The sequence below is a fragment of the Myripristis murdjan genome, chromosome 17 (assembly GCF_902150065.1).
Source record: "Myripristis murdjan chromosome 17, fMyrMur1.1, whole genome shotgun sequence".
NCBI lineage: Eukaryota > Metazoa > Chordata > Actinopteri > Holocentriformes > Holocentridae > Myripristis > Myripristis murdjan.
The window spans coordinates 14,775,432-14,793,261 of record NC_043996.1 but is presented as its reverse complement, the minus strand read 5'-3'; the positions used below and the strand labels follow the sequence as shown (position 1 = coordinate 14,793,261).

Genomic DNA, 17,830 nt, shown 5'->3' with positions numbered 1-17,830 from the left:
CTTTTTTTCCTGTATATTCACCCTTAAGAAAAAGAAAACAAAAAGGAAAAATCTGCTATTGGTACATTTCTTAAGAAAAAAATTCTCACTGTGGAAAAAAAAAAAAGGTTCCTCTTAGGGATGTCCTGAAACCAGGATAATGGTAGTTGATGCCAAAACCAGCAGATTCTGTGATTCTCAGTACCTGATTCTGTACCATAGCAAAAAACAGAAATCCCATTCAGCCTACACACCTTTTTTTTTTTTAAGTATGAACACATTATAAGTAAATTGAAAGAATTTAAACACATAGGCTACAGTTGAATAAGAACTCAAGAGTCACAAGGGAAATGTGGCCCTGTAGCTGTCAAGTAGAAAACAAAGCAGTTCAAATACATACGTCAAATTTGAGGAACTATATGAAATGTCCTCCTGTAACAACAATGGTAGGACCAGCTACAGCGGTCTGGTTATGTGCTTTATAGTCTGATAAACATGCAACATGTAAACTGCAACTTTAGCAGATGAAGCCTTTAAACACACAGGATACATTAGAATAAGAGCACTGTGAGGTTCAGAGTGAGATATCAAGTTGTGTTGATACTACTGATATTTAATGGAACTAGTATTGGTATACAAAAGAGAGCCAAGGACCTGTATTGGTTCTCGCAGCAATCAATGGAATCTCGATGGGCCTCATTCACCAATATCTTCCAAAGTTTTTTCTTAAATTTCCTCTTGAGAAAGACCCTAAGAAAGGTCTACGTGGGATTGATGATGAGTTCTTAAACCATGGAATTGCTGGATTTGCGTGCCAGTTGACCCTAGTTAGCATAGGTAAATGATCCGCCAGACCCCATTGAAAGACATGAGAGTGCAGGGCCATGTGCACACACACAGTCACACACAGAACTTTATCAGAGAGAAGTCAATACCCAAACACAAGTCTAAAAGAGGTGGGACATCAGTCTGCAGGCATTAAAAAAAAAAAAAAAATGTCATGTATATTTTTCATTGTGCAATAAAGTGATCACAAAACAAGTGAGGGCATGTGCACACGCTTGGACACGACAGGGGACAGGGTGCAGCTGAAATCCTCTGGGTGACAGAACCCAGAGCTCATATTTAGCATCAGTAGTGGATATAAAGTAATAGAAAATAAGATGCATGGGATGCTGTTACTGTGAACACTGTATCTGGAGAAGGACGCATAATTGACAAAGTTTAAAAAAAAAAAAAAACAACCTTTGAGCTCAACTCTGTAACTTTGTTTTAACAGTGTTAGATGTAATGCAACACTCAACCTGCGGGGGCACGTATGCGTATAAGTGTCCAGTCTGCCGGAAATACAGAAGAAGAAGAAGAAGCTGTCGCTATTTCTGTGTTTTCGCCCATCGATATACTCCATGATATTTAAGTCTTTCATTAGCTGATGGCAGACTGCAGTCTCCTCTTCACTCCAAAAATGCTGGCTCTTGCTGCTGTTCGCCATGTCGTTCTCCCCGCTTGCAGTAACCATAGCAACAAAGACGCCCCAGTATTCATTGTAAATCGAGCATGCGCAGGCGTAACCGAATATTCCGGTACGGGGTATTTTCCGATTAAGGTGTGTACATATTCTGGTTAGAATAGGCATATGCCAGGGGTCTTATTCGCAATTTTCTCCAACCGGAATATGACCTTAATCGGGTTTGGTGCGTGTTTACATGACTTGTGCGCAACCGGAATATTGCGGATATTCCGAATAATACAGGAATATGGTTTGCATGTAAATGTGCTCATTGTTATTGCCACCGAATGTTGAAATTTAGAGGGAAGTCACCAGTGTGTGTGTGTGTGTGTGTGTGTGTGTGTGTGTGTGTGTGTGTTCAGACAGTTGGGAGTGCATGGGAGTGCTTTTATTAGTTTAGCCTGTCAAGCAAAACATTGGAGGGGGGATCCATTTAAACATACATTTAGATATACTCAAGAATTGTCTAAAACCTGACCTGGCAACTCTCTCTTGACATCAAAAAGTAGAGTCATATTGATTATGTAGAAAGGTTTTAATAGAAATAATTGCTCCCATTGTGCCAGCAAATTTAATGTTTTTTTTTCCTAAGCTATTTCTGTCCAATTCAGTAGTTACCATGGCAGTCAAAACACTATTATTCTGTTGTTAAAATTGTTGTCTTTATTATACAGCCCTCTCAGAATGAAAATTGTTGGTATGTTCAGTTTCCAGTCTTTTTCTACACTAAACATGAAGGGGCTTTTTGTCCACTTTATGAGATGAGTGTTTGTTTTCATCTTAGAGCTAAGAATTATCTCTGTCTTATTACAGATGAGTAGACAAAGATTATCTTTGTTCCTGGATGCTTTTAGGAAGTGAGGATTCCAATGAGCCATAAGGTCTGTCTTAGCTTCTGGCATTGATTTAGTCAGCCATGCAGCACAACACAAGTTGGAAAACCATTTTCTCAGCTTCCACAGACCATAGAGATTTGTACTTTTTTGGATGTTCATGCTCCTGTAATTCACTAAGTAAAGGAGACAGAAAAATCTCTGTTCTTGTCAGGAGACACACAAGGACACAGCTGATGTTCACTGAAATGTAACTTATCTCTGAGACATTCTTGTATTTATTTATTTATTGGATACTATTGGTAGATTTCAAGGTTTTGGCCTCTTTGGAGAACCTCAGAAGGAAGTATAATCTCAAGTGCGTGTCACAGGTCAAATAATGTGAAAGTTAAACAGTAGCCTAATTCTTGCTGAGTTATCTTTATGGACATATATGCTTTTTATTACACAGCAGCTGCTATCTTATCTTTTGTTTCTTTGTTTACATAGCATTTACACGGTGTTGATTATTAGCTGTGAGGTGTAAACCACAGTTTCTCTCCCCTAGCGCAATGCGGCCTCCTTGCGGGAGTTGGAAGTGGGGCAGAAGGTGATCTGCAAACATAAGAACGGCCGCTATTACCACAGTGAGGTGACAGAGCTCACCAACGCTACTTTCTATGAGGTGGTGTTCGACGATGGTTCCTATAGCGACAACCTATTCCCTGAGGACATAGAGGTTAATAGAAATGCTTGAAATCTGTGTTTTTGTGGTGTTAGGATTTCTCTCATGTTTTCTATGTCATAACAGAGTAATTTACGTATTATGCACTAAGGAGTAAAATGTAATCCCTCTGCATGCCACTTGCATGAACCATAAAGCACAGAAGCTTGACTTTTGCATAAGCTATGTTAGTGTATCACATGGCTGTTAATGAGTAGTACAAACCTGGGCTTTATTTTTCAATTATTTGGGGTCTAAATAACTAATAGGCACAAACATTTTTGGAATTAGTCCATCGCTTCAGCCGGCAGCCATGAAACAGGCTGCAATGTGATTCCTTTGAGACAGGGCCTGTTTTTGCCAACAGTGTACGGGTATTACCCTCTAATAATTATACACCATTATTTGTAAAATGTCACTTGAGATCTCTAGCATGGGAGAGAAGCTTACCAGAAGGCATGTAAACCTTGTGTGTAATGTGGACACTGTGGATAGGAAAGGCAGTGTTATACACAGCATTATTACAGTTTCCTTCTGTAACGTGTATCAGTGACCTCAGTATTTCCTGTGTTTTTCTTATGACGTGTTTTCAGAATCGGGACTGTGTTCAGTATGGTCCACCTGCTGAGGGTGACGCAGTCCAAGTGCGCTGGACGGATGGGTTGTTATATGGAGCCAAGTTTGTAGCGTCACACTCCATCCCCATGTACCAGGTAATAAGCTCATTCTGACACGTTTCTTCGTTTCTTACATTCCCTTTCTTTCTTCTCCCTATAGAGTTTTTTTTTCCGCACACACACACACACACACACACACACACTCACATTGCTATATGTATGTAATGTTGCTCTCAGTGGGTTCAGACCACATCAAAAGATGTTGGGTCAGGCACCTCTCGCTGAAACTGTAGACAGTGGTTTTGAGGGCAAGGTCTAGGGATCCCAAGTGGTCTTGAAGGGGCCCAGAGTTGTGGTTCAACCAATGTGGGTTTTTGCTGCCAATATCTTTAAATTTGAGAAATACTGTGCAAAAATACAAACAAGCAAGCTATTCCTGGATTAAATCTATTTGTAATTAAAATGTTTGAGTGAACGAAATGAACAAATAGAATATTGTAAATGCCAAAAAAAGATCCGAGAGATTTTGTCAAACAATATTACGAATCTTCAAAAATAAAATAAAACAACCTTTCTTTGCTCCGTATCGGGGAGCAAAGCAAGGGCTACACCAATATCCATTTTTTTTAAAGCAGATATTGGATAATATTGCTAATGCTGTGTAATTCACTGGAATTACAAAAGCATGATGACCAAAGAATTACACTGTTTGCAAATTGCAGACTCAGCACCAAAAATCTGCAAGATAATGAGGGAAATGCTGGACTTTGACACAGTGCGTTAGTTTGAGGTCAGAACACTTGGGTTCACTTAAACTGGTCATGTTCAATTCTTGTAGAAAGGAATTACTTTTAATTTTGACAGGACTGTCACTGGAATGACTGTGGTGTTATAAAGATGGTTTAAGAAAAATTCCAATAGTTGCACTGTTTAAAATAATGGATTGCATTTGTTCAGGGGCAGGTTTCTGAGAGCTATTTCAAATTTATTTTCGAAAACAGTGGGAACCTGTGGTTTGTACAGCAAACCTGCAGAACAACAAAGTAGTAGCCTCTAACTGGCATATCACTGATTCTTGGGAATTTGGATAAAACAGGTTTTAATTTTGAAAAAAAAAAAAAAAAAAGAGTTACATTACAAAATCTGAAGGTATATCATTATAGGCCACGGTCTTGGCTGTTCAGCAATGTACCGGTGCAACCTCCTCATTTTCTATTTTTTTCATAAAATAGGCTTTTTTCCAGTTATTAGGCTACTTTGTTTTTGTCAATACCGTCACTGTAATGTTTTTTTTTTGTTTTTTTTTTTTTTTTTTTTGAAAAACATATTTTTGTATTAAAAGAAACTATTACTTTAATAATTCAACAGCACCAAAGAAACATATTGTAAGCATATTTATTTAAAACCAATATAACTGCCTCTGACGGTGGTGACACTAATCTGACGGTGGTGACAGTGGCCTCATACCAACATACAATTCCAAAATTTATACCACTCAAGTCAATGGCTTCTTGCTTAACAACTTTATTTAACTATTTGGTACAAAAAATAACAATCCTGAGCACTGTTATAAGTATTTTTCAGACTTAAACATGATAAGCATGAGTTGCTCACATTAGCCATCTTGTTTCCCCCCTGTTGCTACCTACATCAGACCTCTTCTTAAAAAGTATACATTTATTCCATAATCTAATTTAATATTTTTTATACAGAAGTGACAGTGTTGACATGTTATGGTTGTGACAGTAGCAGTGTCCAAAAATATGAAGAGATTTAAGAGAAAATAGAAAACTTCCAGGAGCCTGAGTGGTCTTGAAGCATGCAGTAGAGCTGAAGGTTTGAAAAGGGATCCTCAGGAATGTAATTGACTTTGTATTTGTAGAGTTTTTTTTTTTTTTTTTTTTTAAATAAATATCTGATGGTGGTGACGAATATGTGGGACACATTTTGAGCAACCACAAAATAATAGTAAATATTGTTCAAAACTCATCGTTTGTAGTTTTTAATACATAGTATGATGTACTCTTTCATGTGGTAAATATATTATTCAATGAAATTATTACTTTTTGTCATTTTAAACAAGTTGAAATAATTAATAATTAATATTAAAAAAAATAAATAAACCTATAAAAGAGCCTTACAAATGTGCAGAGGACCCCCTGATTATGCCCTGGATTCTTTTTATTCATTAAAATGTTGTAAATTTCCAGCAGAAATAGCATTTTTTTAGTGGGACATGATTTATCCAAATTCCCAAGAATCAGTGATATATAATGGTGGAATGAGAGTCTTCATGGGCATTAATGATCATAAAAGAGAAATAAATATATAAATGACACTGATATTATTCATCAAGTATTTGAGTTATGTCTGAAAGCTTCATTCCAGTTTGTAAGTTAAAATGCATAAATTAGCAGTGAATTGACAGAGAATGTTCATGACAAATACAGGTTGGCACTCGAGTGTTTATCTTGAGAAAAGACGATGAACGTTTTCCTGTTGGGCATGTTCCTCTGGTTAATCCCTATCTGTGTGTGGGTGTGTGTGGGTGTGCGCGTTTGTGTTTCCAGGTGGAGTTTGAGGATGGGTCACAAATCACTGTCAAGAGAGAAGACATTTACAGTCTAGATGAGGACCTGCCCAAACGAGTCAAGTCTCGAATGGTAACTCACAAACTACTGTATAAATTAGAATGGCGTGGGGAGGGTCATCAAGAAGCTGCATACAAAGATTGCCTTGAAATCTTTGTGAAATGTTGTGTAGCAGCCGTGTTTAAGGCTGCTACACAACTGCTACTGTAAGACTCAGTAGATTCATTGGTTATTCTATTTATCAGATTCATTCATTTTTTTGTTTGTTTGTTTTTTTTCTCTCTCTCTTTTGCTCCTTAGTCGGTGGCATCAGACATGCGTTTTGAGCTCTTCACACAGAATGATGTCAAACAAAACTCCAAAAGGCAGCGGGTCATCAACTCTAGATACAGAGAGGACTACATTGAGCCTGTCATTTACCGAGCCATCATGGAGTAGCTCAACCATCTGCATTTCTTTTCTCCCTTCCACCTCGTAACCTCACCTCACATCCAGAGAGCTGCAGCTCCAGGTCCCCATGCCCTGGTTGTCTTCGTTTCTGGCTACTGCTGATAGGAATGCCCCCCCTTCCTCCTCCTCCTCCCCCCTCTTGAATGTGGAAGGCTTCCATGGCCCATCGGGCTACATATTTATAAACTACGGCTGGGACTTCAAATGACTTTTATGTGTGTTGATTTATCATGTCAGACACCGCTAAACCATCACACTCCCTGCTTCTCTGTAAATGGTATCTTCTTCCTCCATCTCCTCTTCTGCTCAGGAAGAAGCCACCAATGAATTATTAAATGTGGAAAAAGGCAGGCTCATGTAACTGGGGCAAGAGGGTTTTTTTGTTTTTTCACCACCACATTTAAGAACCCTAGCCACGAAGGAAATGCAGCTTTACACAGTTTCAGCTGGACAGTCGTTTGTTGCTGTGGTGATATTTGTCCCATAAATAAGTTGTTGTGCAGATTGAAATCAACATCAGACTGCTCATAAAATCAGCTGTTCTATTTTTTCTGTTTTACAGTGCAGGAAATAATTATTGGAAATCTGGTTCTGTATGTATATAAGAGTTGGGTGTTTTTAGAGGAGCTTCCTAGTTCTTGAAGTCACAAGGTCCCTGATGACTTCTACCACCGTCAGATATGGGCCAGATTTTTGACAATTCTTCCTTTCTTTAGTCTGTGTTTTTCACTTCATGCTTTGCAGTTTGCAACCCATAGGCATTATCCCTCTTAGTTCACCTTTACCCAATATGCAGGTGTGACAACGTGCATCTACTGTGAAGATAGGAGCAAAATAGACTAAATTTAGAGGCTAAAGCCTGAAGTTCCAAAGGGACAAGCTTACTTCTTTTGATTTTGTCATGTATGAAAGCTTAGATTTATTATAACATTCACTATGATTATTGTTATTATTACACTTTATTTATACCAGTTGTGTTGCATTTGGAAACACAGCTGTATTTGTCATGGCTTTGCTGCGCTTTAACAATCTCTAGGAAATCACAGATGTATTTATATTTGTTATATGGATAGGTTTTCAGTCATTCTGTTAAGTTTTCAGGTTTGCTCTCTTTTGTTGTAAGCCTCTCTGCTGGGATTGGATGGTGTGAATGCCAATATGGGTCAAATCCCTCTTTCAACAAAAAGCACTTATGACCTCCCTGCTCTTAATGGCCCATGGCACACACCAACATCTAGACAAGTGGCTTCCTCTGAGTTCAGGTACTTCACTGAGCACGTGCAAGATTATTTTTCCTTGATAAAAGCTAGCCGTATAGATTAAGGTTGTACTGAGTTTAATTTCTGTTGTGCTAACTAGACTAAAGATGATTGCGGGGTAATTTTCAGACTTTCAGAGAGAAGAACAAGTGATCTTTCCTGCTCCCTCTGTCCAAGTCCCTTGTTATACCTGCTTTAAGTAGTGTAGTGAGAATTAAAGAAAATCAACTGGCATCTCAGGAGGGCATGGAGTGCAGACACCTCTCAAAATATACCCATCACATTTTCATAGTTACTATTGTCCATACTTGGTTTCATTTGGGTCCATCTATTGGTCAGCATTAACTCTGTGCACTCTTTGTAAACATATCAACTGTTTGAGTAAAGGTTGGAGTAAGAAAAAAGCCTGTGTTTTGTGTGTGTGTTTGCTCAACATAAGTACAGTCTACACATACTCTGTTTAATCACAAGCCCTACAACATTAGAAATGAACCGAGATCACAAGGAATAACAATATTGAGATCCGGATCCTGTTTCTGCAAGAACCACTCCTATATTACTGCACTGTGTCCTTGGGCTATGCATTTTTTCTTCTTTCAGCTGATTTATCTCCTGCTGACGCTGGATCTGATGTGTAAAGGTGAGTATTATGAGGTGTTGAGAGTGAAAATAGAACTTAATTAGATGGTTGACTCCAACTTCTTCATATCAGTGCACTCCTGTGTTCTGAGTGTAGTTTTGGCAGGTAAGACTTATTTTGTCACAAATTATTGGAGTGTTTTGTTATCAGATTTTGTGATGAAATGTTCTTATTTCTTTGAGCTGGTAATGTCATACTTATTTTCCATCTACTTGACAAGAACCTGCCATTGCTTGTTGTACACCATCATAAGAATGTCTTACAGTTAATGCATCACAGATGAGCAAAAACTCACAGTTCATTGCAAAGAAAAGGCGGCTTATATAGGTGGGTTTTTTTTATGTCTGTTTTTAGAATGTAGACATTTCACTATCGAAAGGTTTGCTTTCCAGAAAGACAACAGCTGTGCCAGATCACTGCTTTATGCTCCCACCACAAGTCTTTTACCACAGAACTGTGCTGTATTTCTTGGCCACTTCCTTCTGCTGTGCCTTCAGTGGAAAGGAAAAAAAGAAATGAAACTAGCTCCAGGATTACCAGGCCTTGCCAGTCAGGACAGACAAGAGAAGTGAGTGGCTATTACAATGGCAGCGAAAAACCAAGCTGTGGCCTTAGTTGTTATTCTTGTGTGTTGGAGACTGGTTGCTCCCTCCATCACCCGCTGAGGAAATGTGTAAATCATAGAGGATGTTGAGGTGAGAGTCCTACTGTCTGCTGCACAGGAACTGAAGAGCTGTCAAGAATATTGCTGTGGTTTTGAACCGGAAAAAGCTGCACGCTCGAGTAGCCATCGAGCGCGCGCTCTGAGTATCTGCTGTAGACCTGTTGGCGACTGTTCAGTTTGCCACATCGCATCTGGTGTACCACTGAACGTCTCTGGGCAATGGTTCCCACATCAGCATTATGAGAAAAAAAAAAAAAAAAAAAAGACTCCACTTTCCATTTAAGAGAACGGAAAACCCGTTTGTGTGTGTTTTGCATCAGTTTCACCTTGAAATCCCGGTAAAACAAAGGTATCTTTGGTCTGTGGATAGGCAGTGACGTGCTCATTCACTTCTATGTGGTTAAAGAAAAATCCAAACTGCCAACTTGCCAGGTATAGTTTCACTCTTATCTGTCAACCTCACTGTGACATATCTTCCTCTTAATTACCAGTGAATTACACACCGAGAGACACGAAAGCCTCTGTGATGTGTCAGCACAGTTTTCCACCCTCTAATCTTTCCTTGCAGTTGGGGCTGAGCTAATTCTGATTTTGATTTGCTGTTCTCCAATTTCTCAGCCTCGGCTATTGTTGTAGTGCTCAAATTGTTATTTTTGGGATACCTAGTTATGTCAAAATCCTCTGCTCCAATCTTTCGATTTTGCATTTTAGGGGGGAATTGGGCTTTCACATGGTTTTTGATCTTTTCTTCAGCAGTGGTTTTATTGTTGGTGGCCTGGAGGAACACCAGAAAATTGATGGTGTTATAATGTGCTCTATGTAGAAATCATTTTGGTCCAATTCATCCTGCTTTTATTGGCATCAGTGGGCATTAGTGTTACCTAAAAAAAAACAAAAGCCTATTGAGAGAATGGGAATTCATCATAAAGAAGAAATCCAGTAATTTCATACCATATATTTGTGTATTTGTGTGTTGCAGTGTCCATTTTCTGTGTGTTCCATGTCCAGCAGCCATACCTTAATCTACGCAAATGGAAATAGACAATTTGCCTAAATACTTCAGTGGAATGTGTTATGGAGGGAACTTGGATGGAAACACAGAGACATGTAGGCAGAGAACAAAGCACAGAGTTGGATGGATCGACAGATAGATCAGCAGGTAGGCAAGGACAAACACGCATGCTGTGATGGGAAAATGGTAGATAGCGCTCTCTCACCCCCACACACACAGACGTGGACTGACAGCAAACCACCTGCAGCACAGGCCTGGCCGATGAGCGTCATTGCTGGGCCGTGTGCCCTTTCCTCCTACCTTTCCCCTCCTACTCCTCCTCCTCCACACAGGGTCATATCAACATCTGCTGACAGACACACGAGGATGCCAGCTCTTATGTCGAATAGCTTTGTTTGCCTTTCCCCCCCTACCTTTGCCAGCTGAGGGAAAAATCAATGGTCACATTAACCCACAAAAAAACAAGAGAGAGAACTGCTGTGTTTTTGTCCTTCAGAACCTCTGTCAATATGTACCTCAGTGAGTCCAAATCAGAAATAACATACAGAATATACACATCTCATTCTGTTTTACTGGGTATGTTGTAGAAAGAAAAAAAAAAAAAAAAAAAAAAAAAAAACAATCAAATGCAGCAACATTTCATTGTTTTCAGTACATTTCAGGTAATAGACTCCTGGTGGCTGAGAGATACACCACAACAGCCCACGGATCTTATTTCTCTGGAGGAGACAGAAACGCCTCAAACAGTGGAATCCACTTCTTTTTTTTTTTTTGCAAAGGACTGTTTGCCAACATTGTTTCAGTCCACCACAGCAGTCAGGTTTAATTTCCCCATTTAGCAGCCGAGTGTTCTAACTTTGTCAGCATCCTTGGGGAAGAAATATTCATTACAGCAAGTGTAATATGTGGCTCCTGTGAGGACGGCTTGTTGAACACCGGAAAGGACGTTTGTCGGCACTGCGCGTCCACTGTGGCAGCTAAAGATAAAAAGATGAGAGTGGTTCATTTTATACCTTTGAGCCACATCCTCTCCTGTATTGATATGAAAAATACTTTTCAAAAAGACAAACTTGATGGCTGTTAATGAAATTCTGGTTCCGCCAGTGCTGTGAGAAAATAGTCGCACCATTTTCCCTGTCCCATCATATAACTTTTGCTTGGAGTATCACAGTCAATACTTGTCAGCTTGAATAAGAATCTGTTGGCAGCATGAATTCAGTAAACATGTTAAGGTTCCCAGCTGACACGCCAAACAAAATTACAGACAATTCCATCAAAAGCGTTCAGTGCTCTGATACTCACTTTTCAGATGTACATGCATTTGATAAAAGCCATATTTTCTCTTGGAGTGTTTTTCTCAGAGTACAATGGCCACTTTGGATATAAAGCAAAAATCCATGCCTCCACGGTGAATACAAAGTCATGTAATTGCCTGCATTGGTTTTACATCACTGTTATTATTTGTTGTCACCAAAGGCAAGTGCAGCTGCTTTCAGTGAGTCCTCTGGAGCTGAAATTAAGCAAAAGTGGCACTCTGCGGTTAAGTGGTGCTCACCAATAAACTGACGGGCTGAAGTGGATCATCATCACAGAGAACAAAGTGAATTTCTATGTGGAGTAATGGAAAAGGGTGTATGATGACTGAAGACATTAGGGTCATGTGAAACCATTTGAGAGTTGTGCCAGTTTCCTTAGTGAAGACGATTTAACTCGGCTTGTAGAGTAGTTTCAGGGAGTAGAAGTCAGTACATCCTAAAAGTATAAACTCTCCTGCTTCTGATGGTGACAGGAGGCATCTCAGCTCCGCTACCTCACATTTCAGGAGTGTTATCTTTTTGAATACGCATGTAAAAATGCTTTTGTCCCTTTTTGGAACGGGGCAACGCAAATTCCCTTTATCACTAATTGGAACGGCATGACTGTGAATTCTGCAGTTTTCAGTGCCCTAAATACTCTGGGTGCACTACATCTGTATTTCAGGGATGTGAAAACTCATGAGGACTGAGCAGAAGTGTAGCTTGTCAGGTTAATTCAGTCTGTGTTTTTCTTTGCTTTCCCTGCTTTTACCCCCATGCAGTTTCTCATTTTCATACCTTTGATCATGTGTTCTCTTTCCTGTATACACACCTCTTGTACTTGCTCTCTCTCTCTCTGATACCTTGTCATTTGCAACATGTAATTTGGGTTGTTGACTCCTCAGTTCCCTCCCTTTCTATTTCAAACAAAGAGGGAGGTGAGAAAACATCGAGCGCATAAAACAAGCTTTGACTTCGTACAGATGTGGAAACAGACAAGCACATCCATGCAAATAGCTTACTTATCATTTTCATACCCGTTCGCTCTCTGTCTCTCTGCCTGTCTCTCTCAACATGCCTTCCTGTGGTACCTCCCACACCATCTCAACCTCACGTAACCCTCCTCTGGGCCCTCTGTGTGACCCGGCAGCTGTAGCTCCCTGAGATCCCTCTATTAGGAGGATATTGTTGTTTGCAAAGGCCTCATACCATTCACATGGCAGTCAGGTGACAGAGCTCAGGTTACTGGCTGCTGACATATGATTTGCAAACATCAGTGTAAGCTGGTATATAGCTGCTTAGGTCTCCGACAACAAAAATGGTGAAGCTTTGAAATAGCCATATGAAACAACATTACCTCTTATTTATGGTATTTAGTGAAAACAGCACTTAAAATCAAGCTGGGTTTGGTATTGAAATGTTTCTAAACTTAAAGTGACAAAAAACAGGGAATGTGAAAACGTGTAATTAAATACACAACACATACAATTATGGTAGGGAATGTAAAAAGCGCTATCATTTACGAGTAGAGGAAATTACCATTTAAATGGTAATTCAAATCAAATTGGGCTAGTTGAGGTTAGACTGCAGCGCTGGGAGGTAAATCAAGCCACATATGATAGGCTCAATTAGGTTTAACAGGTGTGTGACATTTACACAGTGTGCCATGTGGGTTGAAATACACATGTTAGAAAAAAAAAAAAAAAAACGTGTTCAGTGGTTATATGTCCACCATCCAGCTTCGCTTTCTCTTTTTTTTCAGAGATGTATTTCAAAAACACTTGACACACTGTGTAAATAAGACAGCTTCGAAGCTGCTACGAGGTTTATTTTTTCACTTTCACAGGCTAACGACTCCCATAGACTTCAAGTCTTTATGCTAAGCTAACATGACATGCTACCCATAAGAACCGAACCCCTGAATGTACAGAGGTGAAAATGGTATCAAACATCTCAGTCTGGGGAAATTGGTAAAAGGCTATTTTCTATTTTCTTTTTTTATTTTCTATTTTCTATTTTTTTAAGGTTGTCAGAAATGATGCAAACGAGGCAGATTTTACAGAGGTTACACATTCAAAATCAGGCACTACATCCTGTAATTCAAAATTAGACAGGCTTTGCAGCTCCACCCCTCTTCTAAATCGCTCTTACTTTCTTATCTTAATTCTGGCACGCAGTGTGAGGATGCATCAAGCTAGTTTCATGTAAGATATGATATGAGATATTACCTGGTTTCCTCATGTAGGCCTATGACGTTCGCCTGACAGTGCTGTGGTTCCCACCGTGTTTTGCTGCATTCACATAGATAATGTTGACACTGAAACAGTGAGTCTGTCATGGGAACAAAACAGCTTGATAGTGAGGCATGGTGTTGTGTTGATTGAAGCTATCTCAAACATTAACTTTTCCAAATGAAACTAGTCTATAAAGGAAGAAATGGGTGAAATTATGCCAACAAAGAGGATTATTTTAGATACAGCTGAGGCCAGACAGCAGGAATCCGCTCTGGGTATGATGTATTTTTCTTTTCAATGTCATGATTTTGTGTATTTTTCATGAAACACCTGCTTTTACTGTGGGAAAGCGAGTACAGAGCTCTGTGGTTGGCTGGCCTCCCATTAATTTACTAAGAAGTGGATGGATGTTTTCAGCACAACTGATACTGATGTGTCTCATGTAGGTCCCTGTATCATTTATTTCCCATCCTGCTTATCCTCGGGAATGTTCCTCATTTCTTTCTCCCACCAACCAGGTCCACTGCCAATACAGTTTCATCATTTTTAAGGCGGTCAATTCATTCTCTGAGTTTGTGAAAACCAGGGAACATTCACATTAATCATTACCATGGAGGCATTGTACCCGTTGTTCAAGGTCACAGAATGTGGACTTTTATACCTAAACTCCCTTATGCAATGAACATGAAAATCAGGTTTGGGCCAGCTGTCTGTTAAACGTGGACATACAATGATTCATACCTCGTAATTTAAGCCCGTTGCCATGGCAGTTCCACTTTCCCCGCTGAAAAGAGAAGGTGGGTTAAGGCTAAGTGACCGGTGTCATGGTTAGATTCACCTCCACATTCTGAGCACAGAGGAGCTGCAGGTCAGAGTGGACTATCACGCTCTGTGAGTAAGCGTATAATTCAATCCCCCCCTTCCTCATCCTCCCTTTTTGGCCTGATATGAGTGCATAATGTCTGGCTGAAATTCAATAAAAACCTGCCTTAATGGGAGGTTCTGATCCAGAATCAAGAAAACAAATTATAACAAAAGGTCAGTGGATGAAGGTAACAAATCTAATTTGATCCTCAGCTTTTGTTATGCTCTTAAAGATACTAGCCATAATTGAAGAGTTTTAGGAACGTTTACCTTTCAGCCTAGGAAACCAGATATCTTCACTGTAACGAGCCCTGTACATGAGTTTGAAACGATTCAGAATAAGAAAAGTTTTACAGAACCTCTCTGTCCTTGTAAGCTTAAGTAGCGCTCGTTTCTTGTGGACTTTGTAAGAAACATTTTAATTGGTATGTACCAATAAACGCAATAAACGCACAGGAATTTAAATAACAGTTATCAAAGAGGCATACATCAAGTTAAATTCATACTGAGCTGAGGAGTCTGGTCTGCATGAATGCCCTCATATCATCACGGCATACATGGCTCTAGTTTATATGGCATGTGGCTCAAACCATAACTTGAAATCACGCCAATGATTTCTCCCTTAACACTGCATGCTTGGCACTTGTCTCAACCCGTCTAACGAGGCCTGCTGTTGATTTTTCTCCTCCCACTTTACAGTTTGACACTTGGTGCAAAGCTGCAACTCCACCTCCTCAACACAATCTCTGCTGCCTCGCCACAACTGTTTTGCTGACATCCTGCCATGCTAAATAGCAGCCCTGAATAGATACATTACGTGTGTGTGTGTGCACATAATTGCACACAAATGTGAGAATGTGGAAGAGTTCATGTGCATGTGCGTGAGAGCAGTTTGACAGAGGGAGGGAAGAATGTGAATGAATCTATTGCCAGTTGCTGCCTATTTCTGTTTCCAAACACGTGAAATGGGGACTACATTTAGCACATCGCCCTGCAACCTCCTCTCGCTCGCTTGGCTTTTTCATGGTACCATATGTTATTTATAGTTCACTCATCAAAAACTGGATGGAAAAAACCAGGGCATTTGTTGCCCTATGCACATGTATGGGCTTTTTTGTACCACATGAATGCTTGCTGATTCCAAATGTTGCAGATATCATAGCACAAGAATGGGGAACCATACCGGTACGCTGGTTTTCTGTTTTCCCCATTTTGTTTGTCACCTGTATCTATTGTGCAATTAATGGTTCACTGAGAGCATGCATTACACATTTTCTCTTTCTTTCTATTGGGTCTTCCTGTTTTTACCACCTCATTAAGTGGCAGACTGCAGCAATCTAGGATAAGCCTATAGGTTTTCCCAAGGCTCTACTTCATCACATGATGGATAGACCCCATAATCATCTGAGCAATCTCTGTCTGCCAGCACACAATCGCTCACAGTTTCAGACGCCCCACCTCTCATCATGTCAAGTCGGAAATAATACTCTCGGATGCACAAATTTAACACCAAGGTTGCAAAATGATCATGGCGCCGTAAGACAGAGAAGTAACTTCCTATTCTAAACCAGTGTTGACAATATGTGCTAAAATGGTTAGATGTGGAAGTAAGTAACCCCACATGGGCCAGATCTTTAACCCCCTGCCACCTTGTTCTGTTTTATGGTTTGTAACGTTATGATCAAAAAGAAAATATTTAAAGGCTTTGCGTTGGCAATGTGGACAGCATTAACATACGGGATATGGTTTTTGTTGAGAAACAACACAGTACTGTTATGACTCACACTCAGATGAGCTGAAACTGATGTCAGCTAAGGACAGAAATCAGAATGAACCTCAGCAGAAAACATTTGGGCATAGCCACATGGTCTTAACAAATAATCTTTTTGGAATTTTCTTCAGTTTGCAAAAAGAAGGAAAACAGTGTCTTGATTGACAACCCTAAATTTTTCAGTTTATATAAGTAGTTATATAACATTATATTAAGTTATCACCAAAATTGGAAATACACAGTTTTCACTGGACAGCGACAACTTGTTTTATGCCATTGTTTACAGAGATTACACATGTAAACAAACATTTTACTCCATTGAAATGAATGTAAAACTGATACTGAGCTGCTCTGTATTTTGAGCCTTTGTATGAAAGCCTCAGTCAATACATTTTTGAAGGAAAAGGCTTTCTATTCAGTGGCTATGAAAAAAAGAAGTGTGGTGGTGACACTGTGTATTAGTCATTCATTACAAGTTCTTATCACATAATATTTCCTTAGCACAGATGGACAGTATAGTGTAATAAGTATTATGTATATTTGTTTCCAGGTCTTTTGTATAATGTGATCCTTCTATTGTTATTCAAATATGCCAGTAAAATATAGCAGTGAACTGAAATCCACAAGACATCTTTAATTCACAGTATAAGCTGATTACAGGGGCTCTCAGTATGTCCTGCTACACTCTGTCGCCAAATAGGAAGCCGGATTTCTTTTTATATCTCTTCTACTTCTGCACATCTGGTCTCAAGCGACGATTTGAAAACATTTTTAATCTCTTAATATCAGTCACTTCTTTTCAGGACATGTCAGAGTAATTTGTTAAACCATTGAAGGGTAACAGGCCAACAAGATGTTTTCTTTCCATCCTGTTACTGGTTAACTAATGTGGCGGTCACAGTAACGGACAGTACTAAAAGGACATTGACACAATCAAATATTGTCTTTGGTGCAGTCTCTCTTTTGGAAATCCTGATTTGTGTGAGTGTGTGATCACTTATTCTGTTTGTTGCTCTGTTTGATCCTAATACTCTAAGGAACTGACAGCCACATCAGAAAAGGTAATATCTGCTTCTACTTTGGTGGAAATTCAAGGCCATAACCTTCAGACACAGACATATTTCATCAATCCAAGTGTGTTTTGTAAATTTTCTATCACTGAAAAAGCATTAACAAACAAACTCACAAACATAATACACAACACAAATACAAATTTAGAAGCAGAGCAAAACTTATGGTATCTTTCTGGCATTGTCTGCATGAAACAACCTGGAAGCTATGATTACACAAAGCACATGTTTCACTATTTAGCTGATAATAGTTTGATATAGTCTGCATGCTCAAGATCAGAATTAATCCTGGCTCATTTTTAAATTAAGCCTAAATTATGTAGCTACATGAAAGGGAT

At 39.4% G+C, this 17,830-nt stretch overlaps 1 protein-coding gene and 1 long non-coding RNA gene across 3 annotated transcripts in view; one reads left to right on the top strand and one right to left on the bottom strand.

Moving 5' to 3' along the window:
* The window catches only part of LOC115374721 (lysine-specific demethylase 4A-like), a 28,761-nt gene extending 20,416 nt beyond the window's left edge, over positions 1 to 8,345 (top strand). For both annotated transcript variants that reach the window (XM_030073791.1, XM_030073792.1), the window contains 4 exons: positions 2,870 to 3,040; positions 3,619 to 3,738; positions 6,213 to 6,305; positions 6,534 to 8,345. In XM_030073791.1, coding sequence (XP_029929651.1) covers positions 2,870 to 3,040; positions 3,619 to 3,738; positions 6,213 to 6,305; positions 6,534 to 6,671 — 522 coding nt within the window. In that variant the 3' untranslated portion in view covers positions 6,672 to 8,345. The remainder of the gene's footprint in view (positions 1 to 2,869; positions 3,041 to 3,618; positions 3,739 to 6,212; positions 6,306 to 6,533) is intronic.
* LOC115374731 (uncharacterized) overlaps positions 1 to 17,830 on the bottom strand; it is a 108,429-nt gene that overhangs the window by 79,249 nt on the left and 11,350 nt on the right. The window lies entirely within an intron of this gene.